Source organism: Drosophila subobscura, chromosome J (genome assembly GCF_008121235.1).
Source record: "Drosophila subobscura isolate 14011-0131.10 chromosome J, UCBerk_Dsub_1.0, whole genome shotgun sequence".
Classification (NCBI taxonomy): domain Eukaryota; kingdom Metazoa; phylum Arthropoda; class Insecta; order Diptera; family Drosophilidae; genus Drosophila; species Drosophila subobscura.
In genome coordinates, this window is record NC_048532.1 from 15690692 (window position 1) to 15716203 (window position 25512).

Sequence of the window (25512 nt, forward strand, 5' to 3'; positions counted from 1 at the left end):
ATTTCATTTTCATTCGTTTTAGTTTACGTTTTTTTTTGTTATAGCAAATCCATGTTACAATTTGTGTTTCCGTGTATCGTTTTTTAGTTTTTTGTAGATTTTAGTTTGTAGATTTACTTTAGCTTTAACCTTTTCTTTGTTTTGTTTTTGTTTAGACTAAAATGTGGACTAAATATTTAAGCTTTCGCTATCATTTTGCTTAGCTTTGCTTCACTTTGATTTTTTTGTGTGTTCTTTTACACTTTATTTTGCTTTTCTGGCCATTGCTTGTGAGCCTTTTCCAGCCCTTTCGTTGACCCTTTTGCTTCAAGCCTTAGAAAATGGTTTACAAAACACTTTTTATATCGTAATATTAGTTTGTATCGTACTTAGAGCTTAGGCTTTTATAATCGATTCATTATATAATGTACTTCATTTGTATTTCATTATACGCTTAGTAAGTGCACTTGCCAATTTCTGTTTATCCCGCCTCGAAATCATATTCAAAATAAACAAAAATTGTACGGCGCTAAACTCAAATACAACAACCAATCAAAAGGGATATACATATGTCCGTAAGCCATAGGTTTTGTTTTTTTGTTAGTACATACTCTTGTTTTTAGTTTTGTTTAGTTACACAGCCTTAGAAACTACTTAAGGACTAAGTCATACATTAAATCATGGGGACAAACATAATGTTAAAAGGTTCACACAAACAATTACCAAAATATAACACGATAAATGGAACAGAAACGACAAAAATATTGGAATTTAGAGAGTGTACAGTGCGTTTCACAAGCACAAGTCGGTAGCTAGTGTGTCAGAAAAAATAGTTGCATATCTCATAAAAGGCGGTAATTTAATTAAGGCTTTCTTTGAATTAAGGCAAAAGGTGAAACGATATTCCATATTTTAAACTATAAACTCAGGGTTTTCATCGATTTACAGCTATGAAACGCACTACCACACAGGGCTGGGAAGGACAAAAAAGGACTATATTTAAAAAAATACAATAAACATTACTTTTTGGAGTATTCCATAAGTTACATAACAAAAATAGGGTTAAAAAAAATCATACTTTAATATAAGCGAAACTGTTTTACGTCTTTATTACCGATTTATGATCGATCTATCGCTTTATCCTATTCTTTATCGTTTCGTTAATATGTTTGACATTATAATTTCGCTTGCAAAAATATACATACATTATTAATATAGTATAAACATTACTCCGATACATTTTTCAGGTCTTTTGCCACCAATTTTCTCGCTTGGTTGGTATTACTTTTTGTTTTTCTTGTATAAATTGTATTTATAGTTAAATGTATTATAATGTTAGTTGTTGTTGTTAATTGTTGATGGTTTTTTTTTTAGCTTGGCTTTAGACTACATCCATTATATTATTAATATTATTGTTTCGCTTATCGCTTTTCCATTTACGATTCTAACATTTGTCCTTGTTTTTTGTGTTATTTTCCTTGTGTTTTGTGTTTTTTTTTTTGTGGTTTTTATCGGGTATTTTTCTCGTATAATTTTAGGAACCTATTTTTTAACTAGCAGAACGCATAGATGACGCGTACAAGTTTCTATCAAAAAAATGCTTTCCTATAATTTTGGGCTTACAATTAATTCATATGTGTGTTGTGTGTGTGTGTGTTGGTGTGTATGTATAACATCAAAATATATATATTATACATATATCGATTTATATTGGTTTTCTGTACGTCATTTCTGTATGTGTGTTCTATCTTAAGAATAAATTGTTTTGTGTTTCAGAAGTCCTGACAATCAAACGGATCCATGAATCATTTATCCACTTGAATGTCAGCACTTGTCTGTTATCAGCACATTTATCGATGATGATGATGGTCTGTCTATATGTTGATGAATAATCATTATATTCTCACTTATCGCCTAGCCGAATGACTATACAAAGCTTTGACAAGTTTTACAAATTTAGTTTCTTCTGTTTTTTAGCTGTTTTCTTTTTTAAACATTGGCACGATATCTATAAATAATATATATGGTGTTATATAGCCTATGAAAATATATATGTAAATGATTGATTAGTGTTTATGTTTTGTTTTTAGTTCTCATTTTCGTTTCCTTTCAATCCCCACAAACAATTCTCTAAGAAGTTATATAAACCTATATAGTATGCTATACATATATGCGACCCTAGACCTAAGCAAACTGTGGTGTTCGAATATCATAAAGGCGCAAACACAACGAATCCAAAAATCTGTATTATGTATGTACCCATCTGTCTCGTTGGACGTTTGACTAACTATGAATAACAATTTGTGTAATATATATGGATATAATATATCATATACGCCTGTCCTTAAACGGATTTCTAAGTAAAACTAAACAACATAAAATAATAAATTACAAAATGAACGTGTTTCTGTTGAAGGTTCTATGATCTGGTTGTTGCTCCCAATCGAAAGAGAGTCTTCTGGTTTCTATATATTCTTTTTAAAGCATATTCAAAGCATTCCATATATTGTTGGGCGTCTAAATGCACATGCTGCATGTCACACACGAGTAAAACTGCAGTACAATATATAGTTATTTTGTATACTATTTACAGCACTAAATCTTTTGTCATAAATCGAAGAATTCTAGGGGGGACAGGAGGGGCTATACACTGACTAACGTTAATGGCTAGATTACTTTTTTTGTGCCATGAAGAAATGATTACAGAAAATGTGTAAATTGGGGTGTAGCTAGTTTTTCTTTAGCACTAATTTATAGATGATATTTTTTCTCTCGCTGTTCAGTTTTACCGAGTGTTCGTTTCACTTTCGCTACTCTTTGCTACGAATGTTACTGCCTTTTGCTCGGTAGTTTTTATACAACAATTTCTTCTGCCACTTTGTACAACGAATTCGTTTCAATGTGTCATCTTAATCACTAATTCCTAAGCTTAGAGCTATGGTTCCTTGCTTCACTCACACTCTTCACATCTCGCACACATGCGCTTTGGACTTTTGGCTTAATTTACCACTTGAATATATGTATATCTTAATCGCTATGTTGTTTGTATATGTATAATGTATATGCATCTAAAAACCAAATTCTTTCACTCACTCGCTCGCTCTCTCACTCTCGCTCACTCAATATCGCCTAGCACTTATAGTTATCTGTGTATCTGATATATTTTACAAGTTTCTTTTCACTTATTGGCGTCCGAATTGGATGTTGATCCTCCCACAACGCCTCCCGATGCACCGCCTCCATTTGCCTGCTGCTGGTGCGGCTGTGTGGTATGCTGTATGGTATCGGAGCGACGATAGTAGAGTAGATAAGGCACCCGCGGCGTATGCGGCTGCAGCACTTGCTTCTCGCTAATCGGTTTCACCGAACTGTCGTCATACCGCAACCAATTGTTGTACCCCGTGTGGAACACATCCGTAATATAGTGCCCCTTCGAGGCCTCCTTTCCGTCATGATAGACCACAGCGAACAATCGGTAGGCACGCTGCTTCTGGGAGATTTTCTTCGAGCCAAGTATCTCTGCAAGAAAAATGATTGGTATACGGATACATAACAAAAGACTGACTAGCACTCACTGGCATCGATCTTCAGTTCGGCGGGGAACTCGACTTTCTTTAGGATCTTTGTGCAACCATCGGATCGGTAATCAAAGTACTTTAAATGCAATATCAGTACAACTGGCAGCTTCTCGAGGGTCATTTGCTGCCAGGCCACCACTTCCTGTTTGGTCTTGCTGCCCGTAACGCCCTCTAATTGATCACGACCCACCAGGATCTCTAGAGCTTCCTTGACAGAAGCGGCTTTCTGTGAAAACAGAGTTTAAGAATTAGTAAACCTTTAGCTGGAGTTCTTCCTCCCACGGTACTCACTTCAATGTTCAACTGTAGAGTAAAGAATGGCTGAATCACATCCGTGGAGTGTTCTCCCTCGCGCTGCAAACGGGAGCGCAATTCTCCGCGAAAGATGTCGCTGATGGGAGTGCGTCCAAAATCTGTTTGGCGTGTGACACTGCCCTTGTTGCGATTGTTGCAGATCATCTAGGGCGAGAAATTTCAATAAAATAAAGGAATTCCCTTTATAAGACATTCACTTACCTGCCAGACCTCGCCACCATCTTCGGGCTCCGGCTGCTCTTGGCCATTCTGCTGTGGCACGGGCTTGGCAATCAGTTTAATTACCTAAAAAACAGATGGAGAATCCATTATTCATTGTATTAAAATATATTTTAGCAGTGACTTACCTCCAACATCTCATCGTTGAGTTTATTCAAAACATAACCCAAAAACTCCTCGGCATCCTCCTGGCGACCCTCGACATGCTCCTCGCGGCTGTCGTTCCACAGCTTGTAAATATCTGTGGGCTCAAAGGCAATATCGCACTGCAGATCCGTGCCAGCAAATTCATCTTTGCCCTTGTTCTGGGCCGCCTTGTTGAGGGTGTTCAAACGCAGACGCAGCCCACTGGGCAGCGATGAAAAGTTGGTCATAAAAGACATCCTATTAAAGAAGGAAAACAAACATTAGAATACCATCCAAAGGGTAGCTATTTTTGTTCATGTTTGTGCCTGTTTCGACAGAGAATTTCCATTGAGTGGGAGAATTCTCCTTGAAAGAACAGTGCACGTGCACGCGACTCCAACGTCCAGCGATTGCCGTCAGAACGAAGACAACGCACTGAACGCAAAGCGAAGCCGCGCGACATTTGGTCTGCCACAAACGTAACACAAACGCCAGCAAGGTGCCTTGGTGTCTGTTGACTTGTCTGTGGCACGCGTCTCAAGTCCCTTTTCCCTTTCTATCCCTCACTCACATGGCATTTACTGTGGGCGTCTTCACGTCACTCAGAACCGCCGCCTGCTTGGGTATCGATCGCAGCAGATTGTAGAACGGCGAACAGCCCAGCAGCGCTTGGAGTATAGAGTTGATGTAACAATAGTTTGAGCGATTGGTCAGTCCTCGGGGACGCAGGCTGATGGGCGCCAAATTTGTCTTCTGGCGTGTCAGGAAATCTGCATACTTGTTGGTCCACTCATCGAGTTGGGCCGCAGGACGCGCAACAGGCTCTGGTTTCAGAGGTTTGATGGATGCCGAGGGACTGGGCGCTGGCATCGCCTGTGCCGAGGCAGCCGAATAGGAGAGCGTTCCGGGTGTTATCAAAGGTGTGATGGGCGCAGGCACAGGCGCTGGGAGTTGCAGTTGCTGATGAGCCGTTGGGGCTGGCAAAAGTGGCTGTAGTTTTGGCTGTGGCTGCAGTTGTGGTTGCGGCTTCAGTTGTGGTTTTGGTGGGGCCTGCTGTGGTTGTGGCTGAGGTTGAGGTTGCGGCTGTGGCTGAGACTGGGGTTGTGTCTGCGACTGTGGCTGCTGCTGCTGCTGCTGCACCTGTGGCTGCTGCTGAGGTTGAGGCTGTGTCTGTGGTGCTGCTGCTGCTGCAACTACCACAGTGGCTTGCGGCTGAGGTTGCACCTGTAGCTGTGGCTGTGGCGGTGCCAACTGCTGCACTGGCGGTAGAACTGGCAAAGGCGCCGGTGCGGGTGTTGGCTTGTTGGCCTCGTACGGTGCCACCTTGGCCACTGGCTTCTTGTTGGCAAACAGACTCGCCCACGAGGGCTGCGAGCTCTCGGAGCTGTTTTGATTGCTTTGCGAAGCGGGTGGTGCGGGCGGGGCCAGATTCAGCTGCGGCTGGGTATTGGCGGAAGTGGAGGAGGATGCGGATGCGGATACCACGGAGCTTAGTGCTGGCTGCTCGTAAACAGTATGCTGCCGCTTGGCCGCATAGCTGCTATAGGTCTTGGTGGCGGCCGCTGGCGGTGCAGCATATTGTTGCTGTGTGGCAGGTTGTGGCTGCTGCTGCTGTTGCTGGTGGTAATGTGATTGCTGCTGCTGCTGAGGAGCTGCTGCTGTTGCCGTTGCATTGCTCGTCTCCTGTTGCTGGAAATGGCTTGGCGTTGCTGTTATGCTCGCCGTTGAGGTAGTTGTTGCTGCTGCAGCTACTGTGGCACCTCCCTGCTGACTGTTCTTTCTCTCCAGCAAAGGGGCATTGCTGGCCACTGGCGACGAGGGCACCTTCATCGTGCCATAGGTGCGCACTTGGGGCTGTTGCTGCTGCTGCTGCGGCTGCTGCTGCTGTTGTTGTTGATTGTTGCTGGCACTGCTGCTGCTGTTGTTGTTGCCGCCAGCGTTGCTGCTGCTATTGCTGCTGGTGCTGCTGTTGTTCGTATAATTATTCTGATAGTGCTGCTGCTGGTAATGCTGCTGATTGGTGTACGTCTTTGTGGAGTGACTGTAGCTGCCGGATTTGCTAAATCCTCCACTGCCTCCTCCTGCGGCTGCTGCTGCTGCAGCTCCTCCTGGCCCATTATTAACATTGTTGGGCGATGCCGTCACGGAAACGGACTGCGTGGACTTCTTGTGCTGCGCGGAGTTTGTCCAGGACATGGTCTTTGTTGTCTGTATCCCCGTCTCGCTGCTGTTGCTACCTCCAGCTCCCTGGTGATGATGATTGTACTCCGACGAGTACTTGCGACGCACCTGATGCTGTTGCGATTGATTGTATTGCTGTGGCGGCTTTCGCACTTGCTGTTGTGGCGCCTGTTGCTGCTGTTGATGTTGCTGATGCTGCTGCTGTGACTGTTGATGTTGCACCTCATGGTAGCCGGTCTGTGGCTGCTGTTGATGGTGGTGCTGCTGCTGTTGTTGCTGCTGCTGCTGTGGCACCACCACTGGCGATGTCTGTTGCTGTTGATGATGCTGCGGAGCCGCCTGTTGCTGCTGCTGCTGTTGCTGTTGTGCCACTGTTGCCACCACCAAATTGGCAGCCACTTTCGTTGCCTGCTTCTCAATCTGTTGTGGCAACTGTTGCTGCTGTTGTGGAGGTGGATGCGCCTGTTGCTGCTGTTGCTGCTGATACTCCATTTCGATTTGCTGCTGCTTTTCATTGCTCAGAATCTCCTCCAAAGGAACTTCATTATTATTGTTCATCAAATTCTTCTCAACAACTGCAAAAGAAATGGTAAAAATAGGAGAAAAAAAACAATCAGTAAACAGCATTTTCTTTTGCCTGATCCCACGACAAATATTCAATTGCCACATGCCACAAACTAATTTACAATATCCCGCCGCTTCCCATAATTGATGCCAATTGAATGCTAAACGATGCTAAAATAATCTTCAACTTCAGCGAGCAAGCAGAGCAGAGCGGAGCACTTGAATGTGGGTTTGATCGAATTCTGTTCCATCATTAAACAGCCGACAGACACATAATGAATTTCTGGATGCTACGATGGCACAGATATGGCTCTTCTTCCAAGCATTTAAAATGTTTTGTGCCGACCCTTAAATTGATTTGTTTTCGTCCACAAAGTTCCCAATAAGAGGAGACCATCTTTGGTACAGCAAATGTGTGATAGGTAATAGACAATTTGGACAGAGAGAAAGATCTTTGACCGAGGTGCAGTGATGCATGGAACGTGAACTTTTCTTCCGGAAACTCTTAAGGTGAGGATTTAATATTAACAAACGATCTGCATAGTATATCCAACAGCTCCAGTTCCCAAGGCCTGCCCCTTTCTCTTTCATTTACCTCTAATTCTCGAGAAACCCAACAAAGAGAGTTATGGACGTAGCCCACACTCTGCTCCTAGCATTGTGTTGCTCTGCTGTTGCTGTGTTGGTTTACTGCTCCGCAAAGTACTATTTTCAGTGATAAGCAGACCGACCAACAGGCCTTCAATTTGTGTCCAACAGATTGCCTGTCGGGTGCCGCTATCAGTGCAAATAGAAAACATAACTAATCCATGTCAAAAACTCGAGTACTGCACGGAGGTAGAGTGTGGCAGTGGGGGTACACGGAGAATAGACTATTTATTCGTCAATCGACAAGCCGCCAAGCCAAAAATGATTATTAAATCACAATAAAACTCCCCCCGCCCAGCCCAACCATTGTATAAGCGAACTTCGGCACTCGATTGCCACTGAGATACGGGAATACGAAAGATAAACTACATTATTCGACATGCGATGTGATAAGAAATGATGGGAAAAGTGAAAAACAAAAACAGAGAGGGATGGGGATGAGGAACAAGGTTAAGCCAACAGAGGAGTGAGACAAGGGTGCAACGGGAGATGAGTCAATATTCACATGATCCACATCCCCATGTCATCCAAATCGATGACAAAACAGAAGCAATCTGTTGTCCCAAGATGATATGAGGCAACGCCTCTCTGAGTTGACTGATGAATCAATAAAGTGCAATTGCAGTCTTGGGAAATGGGTCAGAAAATACTCTTTTAAATACGATTAAAAATATCTCCAGATTTTGGGGAGCCACAATATCTATTGGGCAGCAAAATGTACCAGTAATTATTTCTAACACGTAACTTAAAACGTGCTAAAACTAAATGCATATCCACATGCGATTATATATTTGTGGCAATTCCTTTTGCTCTACAAAAAAGGCTTTATTTAGACACAAATTAGCGGAGTACTTCTAACGAAGTGCTTTCGCTCGACAATTGAAAGGAAGGCGGTGCTAAACGCCTACTTATGAAGTGTCCGCCTCCCCCTTCGCTAAACATCATATGACAATCGTAGAGCAAGCTAAAACCTTACCCCGAATGTCCCCACAACTCGCGGGAGATAGATATCCATGGAATTCAGAATGTGTTAATTAATTTCAATTAGCAATTAACGAGCGACTCTCTCACAGAATTATTAAATACTTCAATAAATATAGCACAAAATCGAAAAAAAAACCAACCACAGGCGGGAGATAGATATTTGCATGGAAATGTGTGGTGGAGCAGCAGCTGCTGCTGCCATAGAGATTAATGCATTAAAAATAGTGGAAATATATATTATATCTAGTATATGTATGTGGAAAAAAATCTATGCCAGGGTGTTAGCTTTTGGGTTGCAATAGCAACAGCTTTTGATATACGTTACCATAACGATAGACCCGAGCGGGGGGTTCTACAGCTAGTGAGAGCGAGTGAGAGACAGTGGGCTTCGATCCGTGTGCTGTCACAAGGTTGGATGGATAATTACAGACATGAGTGCACAGGTAAATTGCAATAAGTTGACTGCACCAACAATAGCAACAGAAATAACAACAATAGCAGCAACAATAGCAAACAAGGAAATTGTTAGGCACGAAAACACAACATACACACACAGCGAGAAAGCGAGAGAATACGAGACTGTACTTAATTTCCATTTGTCATTTGAATGCGTTAGATGAAAATAGAAGAACAAAAGAGGGGTAGAGAGAGAAGAATGGAGTGTAGGGAGATGGAACTGTAACAATCCATTAGAGTAGGGCAGTTTCTCTTACATATCTTTGTTGCACTTCGAATTTTGATTAAGAATCGTTCAGAAATGACCCAAAAAAAAACCATCAAAAAATATGAATACAGAAATTGACTATAAACGTATTGAAAATTACTATAAATTTACTGACAAAAGCTAACAAAAACACTAGATGATCAATAACAATAAAAAACATTGCATAATATTTAACAAAATTAATTATTGAATTATTCCAAAATAAATTCAATTAAAAAGTTCCACACATCATGCATTTCACTTTCCTTAACATACAAAAACCTTTATAACTCCCCTCGGTAGTATAACAGTGTGTAATATATAACAGTTGCTTAAAGCTTCATTGAATTTCGTAACAAATTTGGTATCCGAGATCCAATCCAAAATAATCAACAAAAATGGGTCAAATTTGTGCGTTTCATTTATGGACATACTGAATACACCCCTTAAGCCCCATTTTCTATCTCCTATGAAGCTCCGCGCGATCAATCTAATTGTTGCTGTTATTGAAAGCGCGATTTTATTCAATTTTTATTAGCTAGCAACAGAAGCAGCAGAGGCAAACGGCATCGCTAGCGCCGGAGGGGCACACACATAGGCTTTGCTCTACTCCATTCTCTATGAGTAATTTGAGCTTATTGAGCTTCGATCCCATAGCCCCCATAGCCACAGAGCGAGCGAGATCTATGAATATGCAAACACGATATGGGGGCGCTTTTAATTGAGAGAATCAACAGCAAGTGAAAAGTGAACAAACAATCGAGTTTCATGGTTCATTTGGGAATCAAAACAAAAACGCGTTCGTTGACCACAAAACAATTATCACAAGACTTAGAAAATATACATATAAAACATACATAAATATATAGATGTACATATGTAGCGTTGTTCTATATAAATGTATCTCTTAGGCCCATGCACCACCCCCTCTCTCTCTGTCACTCTTCATTCGAGTAGATACGAGTACAAATACATGAAATTGTTGATTAGTTGTTAATCAGTCACTGACTGACTCACACCATCACAAAAAATAGGGAAATAAAAAAATGAAAGAACCAAACAGGGTAACATCTTCAGTGGTCGAAGGTTTCGATACCCTAAATGGAAGGAACTTCATACTTAAATATTCAGCATTGAGATTTCTATGAATACCCTCTAAACCCATTCCCATTTCCATGTCTGCAAAGATCCCCTTAAAATCACCATACCCAATGCCAAAGGGGTACAAGAAAAACAAACCAAAGTCCGTCCAAAGTTGGGTTAAGCGTGGAAACAAAGGAATGCACATAGCGGAGCAAAATGCTGAGTTATAGTATATACAAATGTGAATATGATATGTGTATGCGGTGTACAAGTGCATGTGGAAGAGCAGTGAACACAGGATGAGAGTGGAAGTGTTTCGTAACCGACCAAGAGAAGGCGTTGTATGCGTAACGATTCGACCACGCTGCTATTGATTCGAATCATAACCCCCCTCGGACTGCTATTATGCGGCATTCTCAGTACTTTATCCGCACTGTGTCTTCTGTGGCTGCGTTCATGGAAATATGATAGCTAATCTACAATGCGGAAAACCCTCCGCCTGGCAACAGGGGAAACCAAATGCTAGCAACCGAGACACCCTGTAGCCTGTAGCTTCTCTTTGGCGATTGTTTTGTTTCTACTGCAATTCAATTGAATTCATTTGTGTCAATTTACAATAAATAATACCCAAAGAATACAGAGAATAGAGAGAATACCGACTTTCTCTCTCTCTCTGTCTGTGTCTCAATAAATGAAATTGCGAGTGCAATTCCGATGCCGATTGCGAGAGTGAAAATTGCATAATTCTACAACGGATGAGCGACCTTCGCCTTCGCTCTTGCCGGCAAGCAGCAGCAGCACTCCGCTACATCATCATCACCATAAGAGGAACGAAAAAAGAAAGCAACAAACTGTTAAAGTTAATCGGAGCAAATGCTATGCCATCGGGGGAAATTATAAACGAAAGTGAGAGATGTCATAAAAGGGAGGCAGGACAGGACCAGGCAGGGTCAGTCAGTCGCATCGACTGGAAGCTAAGGTAAACTGACATTTGAGCGACAGGGGAAGAGATGTACCCAGGACACACGCGTCTGTTGTAATGTATATCCTTTCTGTATCGTCACCCAATTTTGTTGGACTGACTCCCACATCATTAACATATAAATGCGTACAGCGTGGAGCATGGAGCGTGGCTCCATTCAGCCATGGGCTAGATACAAATGCCTCTGACAGATACAGAGGCCAGGCTCGAGCGGCTCTAGTGCGTTGCATACTAAGCAAAACCAGCAACAAGTTGAGCGCGGGCGATTGACTACGGAACGTCAGAGAGCAAGGTAAAACATGTCACAGCAGCCACAAACTGCGTCATATTATCTACTAGATATATTCGTGTATCTATGCGATGTAGCCTGTACCTGTGCACATGTGTATCTATGTATCTATGTATACGACATCCCAAATGAACAAGAGAGGAAAAGCGACAAAAAGAAAACGCTGAATAGCGTAAAAAATCAAACAAAGCACATTGACTGCACACAAAGCGACGTATGCGCAATTTTCATTTTCATTAACAAAGAAAATGCCCCCCCTAGCACCTTCGCTTGAGAGGTGGAGGAAGCACAGTGACAAGAGGGTGCTCGGTGCTCTGGTGTGGGGGCCATGGCTTGTATTGAACTGCCCAGAGTCATCGTCATGGCCGTCGCTTGGTTCATTCAACCTTTTTTTCCAGGAATAAAGAAAATAACACAAGATGGGGCAAGAGCAGGAAGCTGCTCCCCGCTCTCTCTCTCTCTCTCTCTCTCTCTGTCTTTTGCTTTCTCTTTGAGAGACCTTCTGCCTCAAGGATTGTCATGGATGGGTTGTACTACCATCGTTCATTCCGAACATCTCTGATATATTGTAGTGCCTCATCTCTTGCCCCCTCTGCTGTTTGCTCCTCCTTTCTGCCACTAGAATGTTCTTCGCAGTTTTCTCTGTGTTTTGGCCCCATTCCCAGAGTGTTGGAATTCACCCAGTATTCTTGTCAAATGGTGCAACTAATTTAAAGACACCTGCTGCCGCTTGTGGGGCGTGTCACCTGAATGCCGTCCTCCCCACTTTACCATCTGATGACATGGGTCAAGCTCTGCCGCGTGCCACGTGTAGCACGGATCAGGCCGTGTCCTGGCTTATACTGCGTTTTGCATTTCAAGCTCCATGCATTTATAATTTAATCCTATACGGCCAGGAGGCACACGCGCTGTTGCTGTGGCTGCCGCTGCTGTGGCATTACAGTTTTGCTCACGTCGTATTATATTTTCCTTTTGAGCGGATTTCATGCACGCGCCTTTCACTAAATAGCAATTTCCTTTGCACAGCAAAAAAATATATTCAAAGAAAATGCGGAGGCGTTGGCCATTTGAGCTCTTCTAATGCGCTAATCATAGAGGAAGCCTGCAAATCAACTTACGGCACTAAAAGGGAGGCACGTCAGGCAAAACTAAAGGAAGAGGCAGGAAAAAGCCAGTGCAGAGAGCAGACGGAATCAAAAGTAATTGGCAGGAAGAGGCATAGCGCCCTCTGGCGTTGACCCATAATATCGAGTGCATGCTTGCATGTGTGTGTGTGTGTGTGCCCCCAAGAGTGTATCTGTGTATGTTTGTGACATGGAATTTTTATGAATGACATTGACCGAGCAACAACCACCCAAAGTAAGTAAGACTAATAGACCGAGCGACAGTCCACTTCTTAAGCCACCCCTTGAGAGAGAACACTCCTCTCCCCCTCACGCTCTCTCCCTCTCTCTAACTTGGTTAGCAAGAGAGCGGCACAGCGCCATTCCGCCTCAAGAGTCTCTTAAGAACAAAAAGGCACATACAAAAGTGGTCTACGTCTACCACCATAGCACATGGCACCACAACAAAAAAACCCCAGCAACAACGACAACAACAAAACTGTTATAAACCAGAAACCAAAGCAAAGCACATTTTTGTACGATTTTTATGGCCTGGCAACAAATGCGAGACGCAGAAAAAATAAAGGGCTGAAATATTGTGATACTTGAGGAGGGTAAAACCGGCGGCGTCGGAGCCGGCGAAGGGGTCTTATCTCGGTGGCCGTGTCGAATGCATTTTATAGGTGGAAATACGTTAAGATAATGTACGGATTATACAATCTTCGCACTCGAATGGTAGTTTTGTCGGCGCCTAAAAGGCGGCATACGAAAAACCGATTCACACACACAAACACACACACATGCGTAGGAATGAAAAGTAAAAGTCTTTTTGGGGGAGGGGTGGGGTGTTAGTCGGTCGGACAGAAAGGTTAACCTTTAACCTAAATCGCAACTAAAGAGCGCAACAGTTTTGTCGCGTGCTCTTTGCTTCAGGGCATACGCTCTGTTATATTGCAAAACTGTTATACGGTCGCTTGGTCGCCATGTGGCGCGCCAGCGGCTACCGGTTTTTCAGGCTTTCCCTCGGCAACAGAAACAACAAATTCCGAAATTACCACCCCTTTGGAGGATGGGTACGCAGGGGGTTGTTTGCCCAAATCTCTGTACGAGAATTCCTCATCGGTTCTGCTCTGCGCGACTCTCTGCTGTTCAATCAGCTGTTCAGGCGTATGAGAATCAAAAGCAACGGCAACCCCTGCAAAGCCAAAGGCACATCATCAGCATATACCTGCAAAGCCAAAGAGAGAGCCACAGCAAGCATTCACCTGAGGGAGAGCGAGAGAGGAGCTTCCGCCACATGGCTGCTCGCTGGCAAGAGTGGAGCTTGCGCTCTGTGAGCTTGAACTTCAAATGCATTCTAACACAGAGAGACAGAACGAGAGAGAGCCATTCACAGGCATTTCGCATTTGTATTTTTTTTCCTTTGCAGTTTTACAACGTTTTTCTCAAATTGTTTTTGTTGCTATTGCTATTGCTGCTGCTGCTGCTACTATGTGTGCTTTGTATATCGTATAACAGTGGCAGTGGCACTGTCACTGCTGCTGCTGCTGCCGCCTCTTGGCTTTTGGTTACGACGAATTTTCATTCCGCAGCGAACGGCGCAGCAGTCAAGAACAGAACGTGGAACATTGACGGAGCGAACGAGACGCGGACCGACGTGTGTTCTGTGTTCCTTATTATTTTCGTTGGCATCTCTCTATATATCTCCACCACCTCCTCCCGCCCCCCGTCCGACGCACGACACTGCTGTTCAAGCGGGCAGCACAGAGAAAAAGTCAAAATTATTTGAATTGAACAATACTTGAATACAACAAGAATTAAACAACAACAGCTGCGGGTTTGGGGTTTGGGTCGGAAAATGCAAATGCAGCTGAAAGTGTCCGGACGCGTGTTGACGATGAGAACCACGTAAGCTCGGCGTGAGTGTCTCCCCTCCCCAGTGCACAGTGCCGTGTGTGGTGTGGTTCTTCCGTGCTTCACCGCTGCTCCGCCGTTTATCGATCAGAACGGTTTTCAGCGGACACTTCATCCGCTATATCCGTTGGGCGGAGGACGTTCTTTAAACCGAAATTCAATGCTCAACAAAACTCAAAGACACCAATAAATTATACAATTGCAGTGGCAGTGGCAGTGACTATTACGACGTACAGCGCTACGTACCTATCATCGAGAGTACCGCACCGTACACGTACAGCACCCCCGAAAAACCAGCAGTGCCGAAAAAGCACATGAACTAGAAGCAGAAGCTGAATCTGAAACATAAGCAAAGGCAACGACGGGCAAAGAAATAACAAAAACTAAAAGCAAAGGCAGAAGGCACAGCAGAAAGCAAAGAACATACAAAAAGTGCAAAGTCAGGGAAATCTCGAGGAGGAGGAAGCTGAAGCTTCTATCAAAACAAAACATTCTGCCGTGACCTCAGCGATACAGCTGCAAGTGCAACGGTAAAAACAAAAAGTAAACCAAAAAGTAAAGCAAACAACAAGAAATAGCAGCAAAAGCACAGCACAAAACGTGACAAATTGCAAATACAAATAAATAACACAAAAATTCTCATTAATGAATATTCGAAACAATTTAAAAACCTATTAAATATTCCGATTCTCAATAGAAGCACAGGCACAAAGCGTGACTTGACATAGTTTTTAAAAAGTTAAAAGTATTAACTAAATTTTTAGTGTAAAGCTCAAAGTGCACAGAGACAGAAGCGACGAGAGCCGCAATAGCAGCAGCAGCAGAGACCTTATAGATATTTTGAATATATGCACACACGGCCTACGCCTATCTATCGCTAATAAATAAATACATTTATTTATCAAAAGTAAATGAAAGCAAAAACAAAACTCAATAACAATTGACAAAAACAACAGCCAGCAAGCTCACACACACACACAAATAACGGAGCATGCAGTCGCAGTAAGACAGAGAGAGCGAGAGAGGGAGTGAGAGTAAAAGCAAATATTAGAAGAGACTGAGTGCAAAAGCTTGGGAGAGAGTCAGAGAACACAGTGGCAAATGCTGCCTGCCGTTCTGAGGGGGTGAGCCAGAGCCAGAGAGCGACAGAACGATACGATAGCGTAGCGTGAGAGAGCGAGAGCAACAGCAGCAGACAAGATAAAAACACAGTCAACGTTGGCAACGGAATTCTCGACATCGCCGCCATCGACATCGGCATCGCAGTCGAAAACGAAAGCGGGAACGGGAACAGACGAGGCGCGGGCGCACACACTTCTTCCTCCTCGCGTGTTGCTTCGCCCAACCATTCTCTCTCCTTGCACTTGCACTCTTTCCTTTAACTTCGCCGCGTGAGCGTGTGCACTAACGGAATAAACGCATCATCACAAGTACCGCTGCATTATGGTGGATACCAATGGCGGAAGTAATACCGCTGTGTCGGGCAACTCTGCGGCACGCCTGCGCAAATTCGATCGGACGGACAGTGAACTGGCCTGCGAGGAGGCGGCCCACTTGACCGCAGAACAAAACGACACTCCAGAGGACGACAACGACGAGGGGAACGAGGATGAGGATGATGAGAGCGAGTATGGGGAATTGCCGCCACCGCCGGACGGTGGCTATGGCTGGGTCATCTGCTTTGCCAGCTTCATGTGCAACATGATTGTCGACGGCATTGCCTACACTTTCGGCATCTTTCTGGAGGAGTTTGTGGCCTACTTCCACGAGGGCAAAGGCACCGTCGCCTGGGTGGGCAGTCTTCTGTCCGGAGTGTACCTCAGCGCTGGACCCATTGTCTCGGCGCTGGCCAACAAATACGGCTGTCGAGCGGTTTGCATCGCTGGGAGCATCATTGCCTGCATCGCCTTTGTTTTGAGCACTTTCAGCAATTCGGTGAGCATGCTGATGGCCACCTACGGATTCCTGGGAGGATTTGGCTTTGGCATGATCTACCTGCCAGCAGTGGTGGCCGTTGGCTACTACTTTGAAACGAAACGTTCGCTGGCCACGGGCATTGCAGTGTGTGGCTCGGGCTTTGGCACCTTTGCCTTTGCCCCACTCGCCACGTACTTGCTGGAAGAGTATGGCTGGAAGAATGCCATTCTCATCTTTGCCGGCCTCATTCTCAATTGTGCCATCTTTGGCGCCATGATGCGACCCCTCACGTACCCCAAAAAGAAGAAGGTGAAGCCCCTGATGCAGCGCATGTACGAGGAGAAACAGCTGCAGCTGGAGCGTGGCTCATTTGCGGGTTCCCATTTCATGGTCCAGCTGCCGGATGGCACCATGGAGCGGAAACTGAAGATGCCCCTCAACGCGGACCCTGGCGTTCATTCGAGTCTCAATCTGGAGCTGCTGGCCCAACAGGCGGGAGGCCTGCATCCCGTGTCCACACTCCCAACCATCACCGAGTCCAAGGTGGTGGATGTGCATCGCAATGGAGGTGGAACTCAGTCCCCGCCCAATGCCGACAGCAATGGCCAGCTCTCTGCCGGAGGACGGGTCGGACGTCGTCCGCATCGCAGCTCGGAATCTGATCACAGTCCGTACCACTCGCATGATGGCGGATCCATGACCAGAAACGCCTCACAGCCCGCCTTCCTGGCCAGCGACCATCACGGTCTGCCCAAAAATGGTTCCGTGCCTTCGTTCAATCGCGTGCGCAAGACCTCGGCTTCGGAACGCTTTCAACCATCGCTGGCAGCCATCAGAGCCACGTCCCGCAACGATCTGGAGGCAGGCGGAGGCGGAGATTTTGCCACCTCAAAGATTTCGCTGTCCCAGCGGCAGGGCAGCAGTGGCAGCGGCAAAATGGTGCGACCCATGTCCCGCAAGGACATCTTCTACTCGGGCTCCGTCACAAATCTGCCGCAGTATCAGTCCCAGAAGTCCCTGGCTGGTTATCGAAACTCTGTGCTATCCCTCACGAAGTACGAGAAGAGCATGCAGAGTGTCCAGAAGTTGGATCCCCTGCAAGACGCCGATAAGCATCGCGAGGAGTACGACCTTTGCCCATGCCTAGGCATACCCGATTCGGTTAAGTCTGTGGTCAACACTATGCTGGATGTGAGTCTGCTCAAGGATCCCGTCTTCATGCTGATTGGAGTGTCGAATATCTTTGGCATGGCCGGACTGTACGTGCCCTTTGTGTATCTGGTGGATGCGGCCAAGGAGCACAACATACCCAAGGGAGATGCCGCCATGCTGCTGTCCATCATTGGCATCACCAACACAGTGGGTCGCGTGTTCTGCGGCTGGGTGGCGGATCTGCCACAGGTCAACTCTCTGCTACTGAACAATTGCTGCCTGCTGGTGTCGACCATCGCTGTGACCCTCACCCCGCTGTGCTACAGCTACTCGGCGTACATCACGATGTCGATATTCTTTGGCTTGGCTATCTCTGGCTACATCTCGCTAACGTCAATTATCCTGGTCGATCTGCTCGGCCTGGACAAGCTCACCAATGCCTTTGGCCTGCTCATTCTGTTCAGAGGATTCGCCGCCCTGATTGGTACACCTCTGGCTGGGGCCATCTACGATATAACGCACACATACGATCTGCCCTTCTACATGGCAGGCGCTCTGTTTGGCATCTCGACGATCACCAGCTTCTTGGCCCCCTGCCTGAAGCGCTGCAGCCCCTCGGATGAGACGCCCGTCCATGTGGAAACTCTCACGCCCATCGATGAGGAGCAGGATGAGGAGGCGGAGGATGACGAGGATCAACCTATCACCATAGTGCCCAAGATCATCAAAACGCTGGCCAGTCCACAGCAGGAGGAGCCGCCACAGCCGATGTTCCCGCACCAACAGAAGAAGGCCGCAGAAGCAACGACATCGGAATCCAAGCTCTAAGTATTCGAAAGGGGAGCTCAAGGGGAGATGTGGCGCACAGCAAAGAGATGAATTTACATAGGAAAGAGAGGGGGGAAACACCAGGGAACGATTGAAAGATCCAGCCAGATATTTTTCTATAACTTATATACAGAAAGCGGGTCGAGAGTATTGTAGAGGGAGAGAAAGAGTGGGGAAAAAACACCGATCACACACACACACAAAAGTAAAACCTATATACAAGGATCATAAATATATATATAAAAGATATATACTATATAAAGCCCCAGCAGCAGCAGCAGCGGAAACTATTACTAACAGCAGCAGCAGCATAGAGGAGGATTGCTTTATGCTGGAATTTCTACAAGAAACTTGGCTTTAGCTTTCTGATAAGATTCCGGGGCGGAGGGGAAGAAACCTTCAGCTTTTATGGCTACTAATAAAATGTAATGTTAAACGCTCATAAATCACCAACAAAAGAAGCAAAGAACGAAAAAAGCAACCAACCCTGGGGTAAACTGATGTACTAATGATATCGATTATAGTTTTGCAACTGTTATACAGCAACAAAAACACACAAAATATTTGTATAAAATAATTTCTATTATTTGTTTTGTTATATTAAAGAAAACCATTACGATTACTATTACTACTATTAAAGATTTATGATTATTGTGTAATAATTATAGGAATTATAGTTGTTGTTATTACGAAGAAAAAACGGCAAGCTGTTTAAACAAAACATAAATGTGTCATACAAAAGTAGCGAGAGAAATCTAACGTGTAAACTGTAGCAAAGAGTAGTGCTAGAAATAGTATATGTGTATGTACGTGTCTGTAGAAGATCTAGATCTAGGGATCCGAAGTGGGAGGCCCGAAGAAAACTTAAAGAAAGAAGAGTCGACGGCGGCGGCAACAACTATTAAAAACTAATAAATTTTATATTTTTTAAGAAACAAAAAATGCTACAAATACTAAAAACACAAAACAAAAAACCACAGCGGAACTTTAAAAATAAAAAAATAAAATTGTTTTCAATTTTTAAAACTTATTTGTAAAACAAAAACAAATTACAAATTTTATGTCTCATTTTACGAAGCAGTTTCAAAAAGTCCACATACAGAAAAAGCATAGAGGAAACATCAAAAGAAAGAAATCGCAAAGCAAAACGCAAAGAAATGCCAATAAAGAAAAGAACATTAAATAAAAAGAGTCTTAAATAAAAGTAGAAAATACATTTTTGAAGGCTTGTTGTGCCTTCTGTTATACTGTTATACACCGAGAGAAACAAAGAGGTCGCAAAAAACGAGAAGAGGAGAGCTGACGAATATATAATGTACGTTGACGTGTTATACATAAATACATACAATATACATTTTTAATAAAAACAAAAAAATATTCAACTCAAGAAATATTTAGAAATCCAATAAGCAATAAGCGAACGAAATATTGAAATATTGAATCACGCAGCTACCAAGAAATACAAAAAACAAAACAAAAAATGCAAGAAATATTCTAAAAAACTGTTATACGCATAAGCATGGGAGGGCAAACCAAAAGAACAATAAGTGTTTGGGCAGATTAAGAGCAAAGAGGAGGAGGAGATCGATAAATAGTAATAAAGAAATTGCCATACATTTTAACTACAATTTTCAACGATATTCAATGTTATATTTTCTTTCCCCACTCAAGCGGAAGCCCATGTGGCGCTGCTTTTAATCTGCTTTAACGAAATGCTGCTCTAAAAGCCATCGATCAAACCAAACAGATAGTGGAAACCAAAACCTCTTTCTTTTAGACTTAAAATGTTGCATTTACCGGCCTAGAGCTCTACCACCTTCGAGGGCTCTTCTGGGGTGTCGTGCGCCGCCGCTTACTGGGTGGCGAACATGCCTGTGGCATCGTAAACCTTCTCCAGAGCCCCCATTTGATTAGCCTAATCAATAGCCTAGGGAGCTGGCTATAGGTAGAGTTATGTACGAACATTACTAGAGGTAGAGGCCACACGGCCGCAACGATATCGCCTATCAATCGCCTAGTCTGTGGACAAACACTTGGGTCGCTGCTATCGGGCGCTATTTATACGAATGGCCCGAGAAACCAGACCGGACCAAGTGCTACGAAAACAGCAATAAAAGTGTCACATTCAACGAAAGAGGAGAGAGTGCAACAACAGCTAGCTGCAGAGACAGTGAGTGAAACCCAATCGGTTTGTCAATTCCAGCACTTGAAATGTCTATAAAGATATTTACGACTCGTACAAGTGGTTCGATCGACCGCAAGGGCAGAAGATCCCATTTATGGCCTGATTTCTGTGCTGCAAAATGAAATGGGAATGAAATGGTTAAAGTGATTAATAATTAGTTTTGATGACAAATCCAACCGGGAACAAGGGGACAGTAGCTTGAACTCTCCATCAGCTATCGTCGTTTTGATAAGCGTGCAAAACAAACGACAAACATTAAGACGGAAGCCACTTGTGCAGCTGATTATAGAAGGGGTAGAGAACTTCAAACAACAAATGCAACGAAAGCAGCGGCGCCCAACTCCACATAAGGGCAGGGGACCAAAAGCCAAAGCCATAACCATAGCCGTTCCCACTGGCCTAGCAACAACCAAACGAACCATGTACTGCTGATGAATATGTTGTTTATTTGTGTGGCTCATGTGACGAGACAGTGGCTGCTCGGCTCCACTTCACCTGCCCAGAAAACACTCCATCGAACGGCCGTAAGCTGAGTAGAGCAGCGGCAGTGGCAGCGGCAGCGGAGCAGCGTAAAAAGCAAGAGTAAGCAAAAACAAAACAACAACACAAAAACACAAGCTGCATATAAACACGACGTTATCGAAGGCATGCCATGACAAATTCCAAAATACAAATGGAAAATGCAGCAACAGAGAAATAAAGAGAGATGCCAGGGCAAGCCGAAGCTTGGATATGCTGCACAAAGATGAGAAATCCCCTCCTCACAAACTGCTCTTCCAACTCGACATACCCCACAGAAAAGGGCATTAGCATTGAGTGTGAACTAACAATTAATGCTTATCACAAAAAGCATCGAACAAATTGAGTTTAGATTATGAACAAGTGATTCGATTCTCCCACTTGGCTGTAATTGAAAATGGGAACAGCTCGAAAAAATACACAAACAAAGAGCGATTCATTAATGATATACCCCACAAATGCTATCAACAAATGCTTTCCATAATCTATTATTGCAATTTGCAACTATTGTGGGGTGTTGTGAGGGAGTGGCACTCACCCAGCTGATCCTGATGCGGCGGCTGCTGCTGTGGCGTCGGTGTGGGGGCTTGTGGTGGCTGCGGCTGAATCATTTGCGGTTGCTGCTGCTGTTCTATGGCCACTGTTGGCGGTTGTTGCCATTCCTGCCCCGCCTGCCACTGTGGAGGTGGCGGCAGCATGCCAGCTGGACCGGCCATTGGTATCGGAGCTGCCCATTCCACAGGAATGGCACCAGGCGGTCCCACAACGCATTCCGCTAGCTCGTCCACGTACTAAAAGCAACAACGGAAAGAAATCAATTCATAAATGGAAAGGACAATGGAAGGATTCATCACTTACCTGTTGGACTGGACCAGCGCCCGGGTGAATGGTCTGCAGGGAGGCCATCTGACCATCGTCGTAGATCTGCATGACGCCCATTTGGTGCTGCATCTCATGGATCGACGCCTCATAGACGGAACAGCTGGGGCTCAGCATGCTGCCCGTTTCCGAGGATGGCAGCGAGAAGTTGTTGTGGTTGAGCTCATCGCCGAGACCAGGTGCTCCATTCGGATTCGAGACCTGCTGCTGCTGTTGTTGTTGCTGCTGCTGTTGAAGCACATCGGCATATTCCTCCGCATACATGGGGCCGGGATGCCAGATCTGTGGCATGCCCCCGTCCGGCTGTTGTCCACGCTCATCTACGCCACCCGGCTGGCTGCCATCCTCGGGCACGTATGGATACTCTGGCTGTGGGATGAGATGCTGGTATACGTAGCCTCCCATGCAGTTGTACATGGCGTTCGGATACATGAACGGCATGTAGATCGGGGGGCCGGTAACCTGCTGGGCCGCCGCCGCTGCGCCAGCATTGGGCGGAGCCTGCAGGGCCGCATGCTGCGGCGCAAAATAGGCTGCGGGATATGGCCCATAGGTGTAAGGATGGGGGTAGTAGGGCACAGGTTGCATTTGCCCATCGGGCGGCCCGGCAACCAGCTGATGCTCCGGCTGCAGTTGCATGTTGGGCGCCCCAGCGCCGGCGCTGTCCTGCTGCAGCTGTTGCTGTGGGGGAAGGGGAATCAGCTGTTGTTGCTGCTGTTGTTGTTGTTGCAGATGACGTGGATGGTAGTCATTGCGTCGCGGGCCACCTCTACCGCCGCGCCCACGTAAGCGTCCGCGTCCACCCATGTTAGGATTATGCTGATTGGGACTGACGCCCTGGGTAGCCAAGTTAATCGGCACCTGCTGCAGTTGTTGCATCAATGGATTGCCCTGAAGATCGAATAAGAGTAAATAATGGGGAGATTCTCTTTTGAATAGCTTTTCACTCACCTGCTGGTCCTGTGGCATGTCGCCGTGGGGCATGTAATGGGCCTGTCCTGCTCCGGGTATGTAGGCGGGAACCGAGTGCGACCAGCCATGCAGATTCACATTGGCAGTGACTTGGTTCACATAGACGCTGCTCGAAATGGGTGCCTGGAGCATGGTCGCAGCATAGTGGCCGCCCGCATGCGGATGTCCTCCATGAGCGGGCATAGGTGTACATAGGTTGTATATCGGCTGTCCGGCGGGTGTGAACGCATGCACGGGTGCCGCCATCACGTTATTATTGTTGTTACCAGCGGGTGACACAACACTATTATTATTATTGTTGTTGTTGTTATTGTTGCTGCTCGGTGGCTGTGGCGTGGATGGATTCGACACGGGTGTTGTGGCAGCAACTGGCGGTGGCTGCGCCTGGGCTGCTCCTGCTGCTGCGGGAGCTGCAGTGCCTGCTCCGACCGATGATGGCGGTGGCGCTGCCTGCTGCAGCTGTGTTGTCTGCGCCATTCTTTGGGAACCAAACCTCAAGTTCTTGGCTTACTCCGTTGCTTCTTCTTTTTGGAGGGGTGAAATGATTCTCAAGATTCGCTGCAGGCGTCAAACATTGAAGATTCGTTTGCTGTGTAACGTACGAACGAAAGAGAAAAACACATCAACGAAATTTGCAAGTTTGAGGTTAGGGAGAGTCCCCGCTACCGGAACATTTGCGCCGCCAGCGATCTGGCAACACTGCACAGCTGTCTTGGAGTAATAAAAAAATCAAATAAACAGAGCGAAAGATCGACGGAGAGCAAGAGGCCATGCCCTACGGCAGTGGGGCAACGGCTCCCCGGACATGATCAAATATGTACCATAATTAAAACAACAATAAAACTACCATGCGGCCGCGGCGGCGATGCAGACTGTTTTTTCCTATTCAACTTTCATGCCGCACACACACTGCCTTCCCAATTAGAGATGAGCGAACAATTAGTCACGAATATCGGAGGGTGTAACAGGTTCAAAGGGTTATTTTGTTGAAATGTTCCACAAGTGATTTAAGCAAGTGTTTAATTAAAATGGAACGTGAACACACAAAAAAAACAGTTCCATCGTGCTGCAACTGGGAGTGCACTTATTTTTAGTGAAACCCTTTGGCTGGCAAATCACATCTGTCACTGTCGCTCCACGGACTCGCGAGTCGCAGCATTACTCATCTCTGCCAAACATAACACACACACGTGTAGAAACATGAACGAACACGCACAGAAACTCACACACACACACAAATGTGCGCGCGTATGCCTGTGTAATAAAGGAAATTAAAAAATATCTTCAGTGGCAAAAGAAAGGCGACACTTGCCACCAGATTGAATCCGAGTGTCGAAATTCTAGCTAATTCGAGACGTCTGCTTCTGCAGTCGGCATGTTTTATGTAAATATGCAGCCAGGCAAAAGCCAGGCGTTCGCCGCCGATTCAACGTCCAATGGCGACCAAAGAACACGTTGAAGCGAGAAAAAGAGAACGCGCTGAGGAATGCGAGGCGAGGCGAGGCGGCGGCGGCACACTGAACAAGAGGGCTCGGTCACGGAGGGGGGTGGTTGGAGAAGGGAAATGAGCAGTTTATCGAACGTACCTTTTGTTGAGTCGCCAATTGAAATCAATTTCGTAGCAATTTGATCATATTTTATGCGTGCGGGCGGCCAAATGCGGCAACAGTGGCTACGGCTGCCACTGAGATGGCCTGGTGGCTGCTTTCGCGGCGGCTCTCGTTCGCTCGCTCGCTCTCTTCTTTTTCTAATGACACGACCACGACGATAATTCCGCAAATTTTTACACGCGTCTATTTCGATGCTCTAATTAACAATTTTGTTCCACCGACGGCCACCACACACGCACATGCACTTTGTATGTGTAAGCACAGTAATTAATTATCAATTGCGATTAAATTTATGTATTTTTTGTGCAACAAACGGAATTATTGTTCTTTATTTGTCGGCAGCAGTGTGACCGCGGATTTACCGAAAAAATATGCCGCCTGTCTCTCAGAGGTATACCGAAATATACCTTTTCATATTCAAAGTATACCGCATATCCCATAACGTTTTCCTCGATTTTGATATTCTGCTTAATATTACCGTAAAGATAGGATTCTCAGCGCTAAAAGTACAAGTTTATCCGATTGATAAATTAATTTGGCATACAAATAGCTAGTTTTCATGTTTGCCTTTTTATTGGATTGTTAAAAAAATAGGGATCAAATTAGAAACGTCCTCCAAAAGAAATAGCATAAGCCGTTACGTGAGTAGGCATGGTATTTACGTTATTTGACAACTTGTTGCGTGTCAGCCGGTAGTATGGTATGTTATGTACTTTGGATACCCTATTTTCATAATTCATTAATTTCGTTGAGATGGATCTCCAACAATGATTGATTTGCTT

The 25512-nt window shown here is 45.1% G+C and overlaps 2 protein-coding genes across 9 annotated transcripts; one reads left to right on the forward strand and one right to left on the reverse strand.

Annotated features, from left to right (window-relative positions):
* Positions 1-147: 147 nt before the first annotated feature.
* LOC117894183 (chromatin modification-related protein eaf-1) lies at positions 148-25089 on the reverse strand. 8 transcript variants are annotated; one of them, XM_034801090.1, is made up of 12 exons: positions 24707-25086; positions 23100-23709; positions 22128-23039; positions 21808-22060; positions 6873-6973; positions 5442-6101; positions 4789-5267; positions 4220-4475; positions 4074-4157; positions 3849-4016; positions 3555-3783; positions 148-3498 (listed from the first exon to the last, which is right to left on the reverse strand). In XM_034801090.1, exons 2-12 carry the CDS (start codon positions 23595-23597, stop codon positions 3158-3160), a joined length of 3981 nt encoding a protein of 1326 aa, XP_034656981.1. In that variant the 5' UTR covers positions 23598-23709; positions 24707-25086; the 3' UTR covers positions 148-3157. The 8 variants fall into 8 exon arrangements, with proteins under 8 accessions (XP_034656981.1, XP_034656980.1, XP_034656979.1 ...); XM_034801089.1 differs by having other exon boundaries at positions 4789-6104; positions 6879-6973; XM_034801088.1 differs by having other exon boundaries at positions 4789-6101.
* On the forward strand, positions 15292-19047 carry LOC117894185 (monocarboxylate transporter 3). The gene has a single exon (XM_034801098.1). The coding sequence runs from the start codon at positions 16112-16114 to the stop codon at positions 18563-18565; it is 2454 nt and encodes an 817-aa protein (XP_034656989.1). The 5' UTR covers positions 15292-16111; the 3' UTR covers positions 18566-19047.
* Positions 25090-25512: the final 423 nt, after the last annotated feature.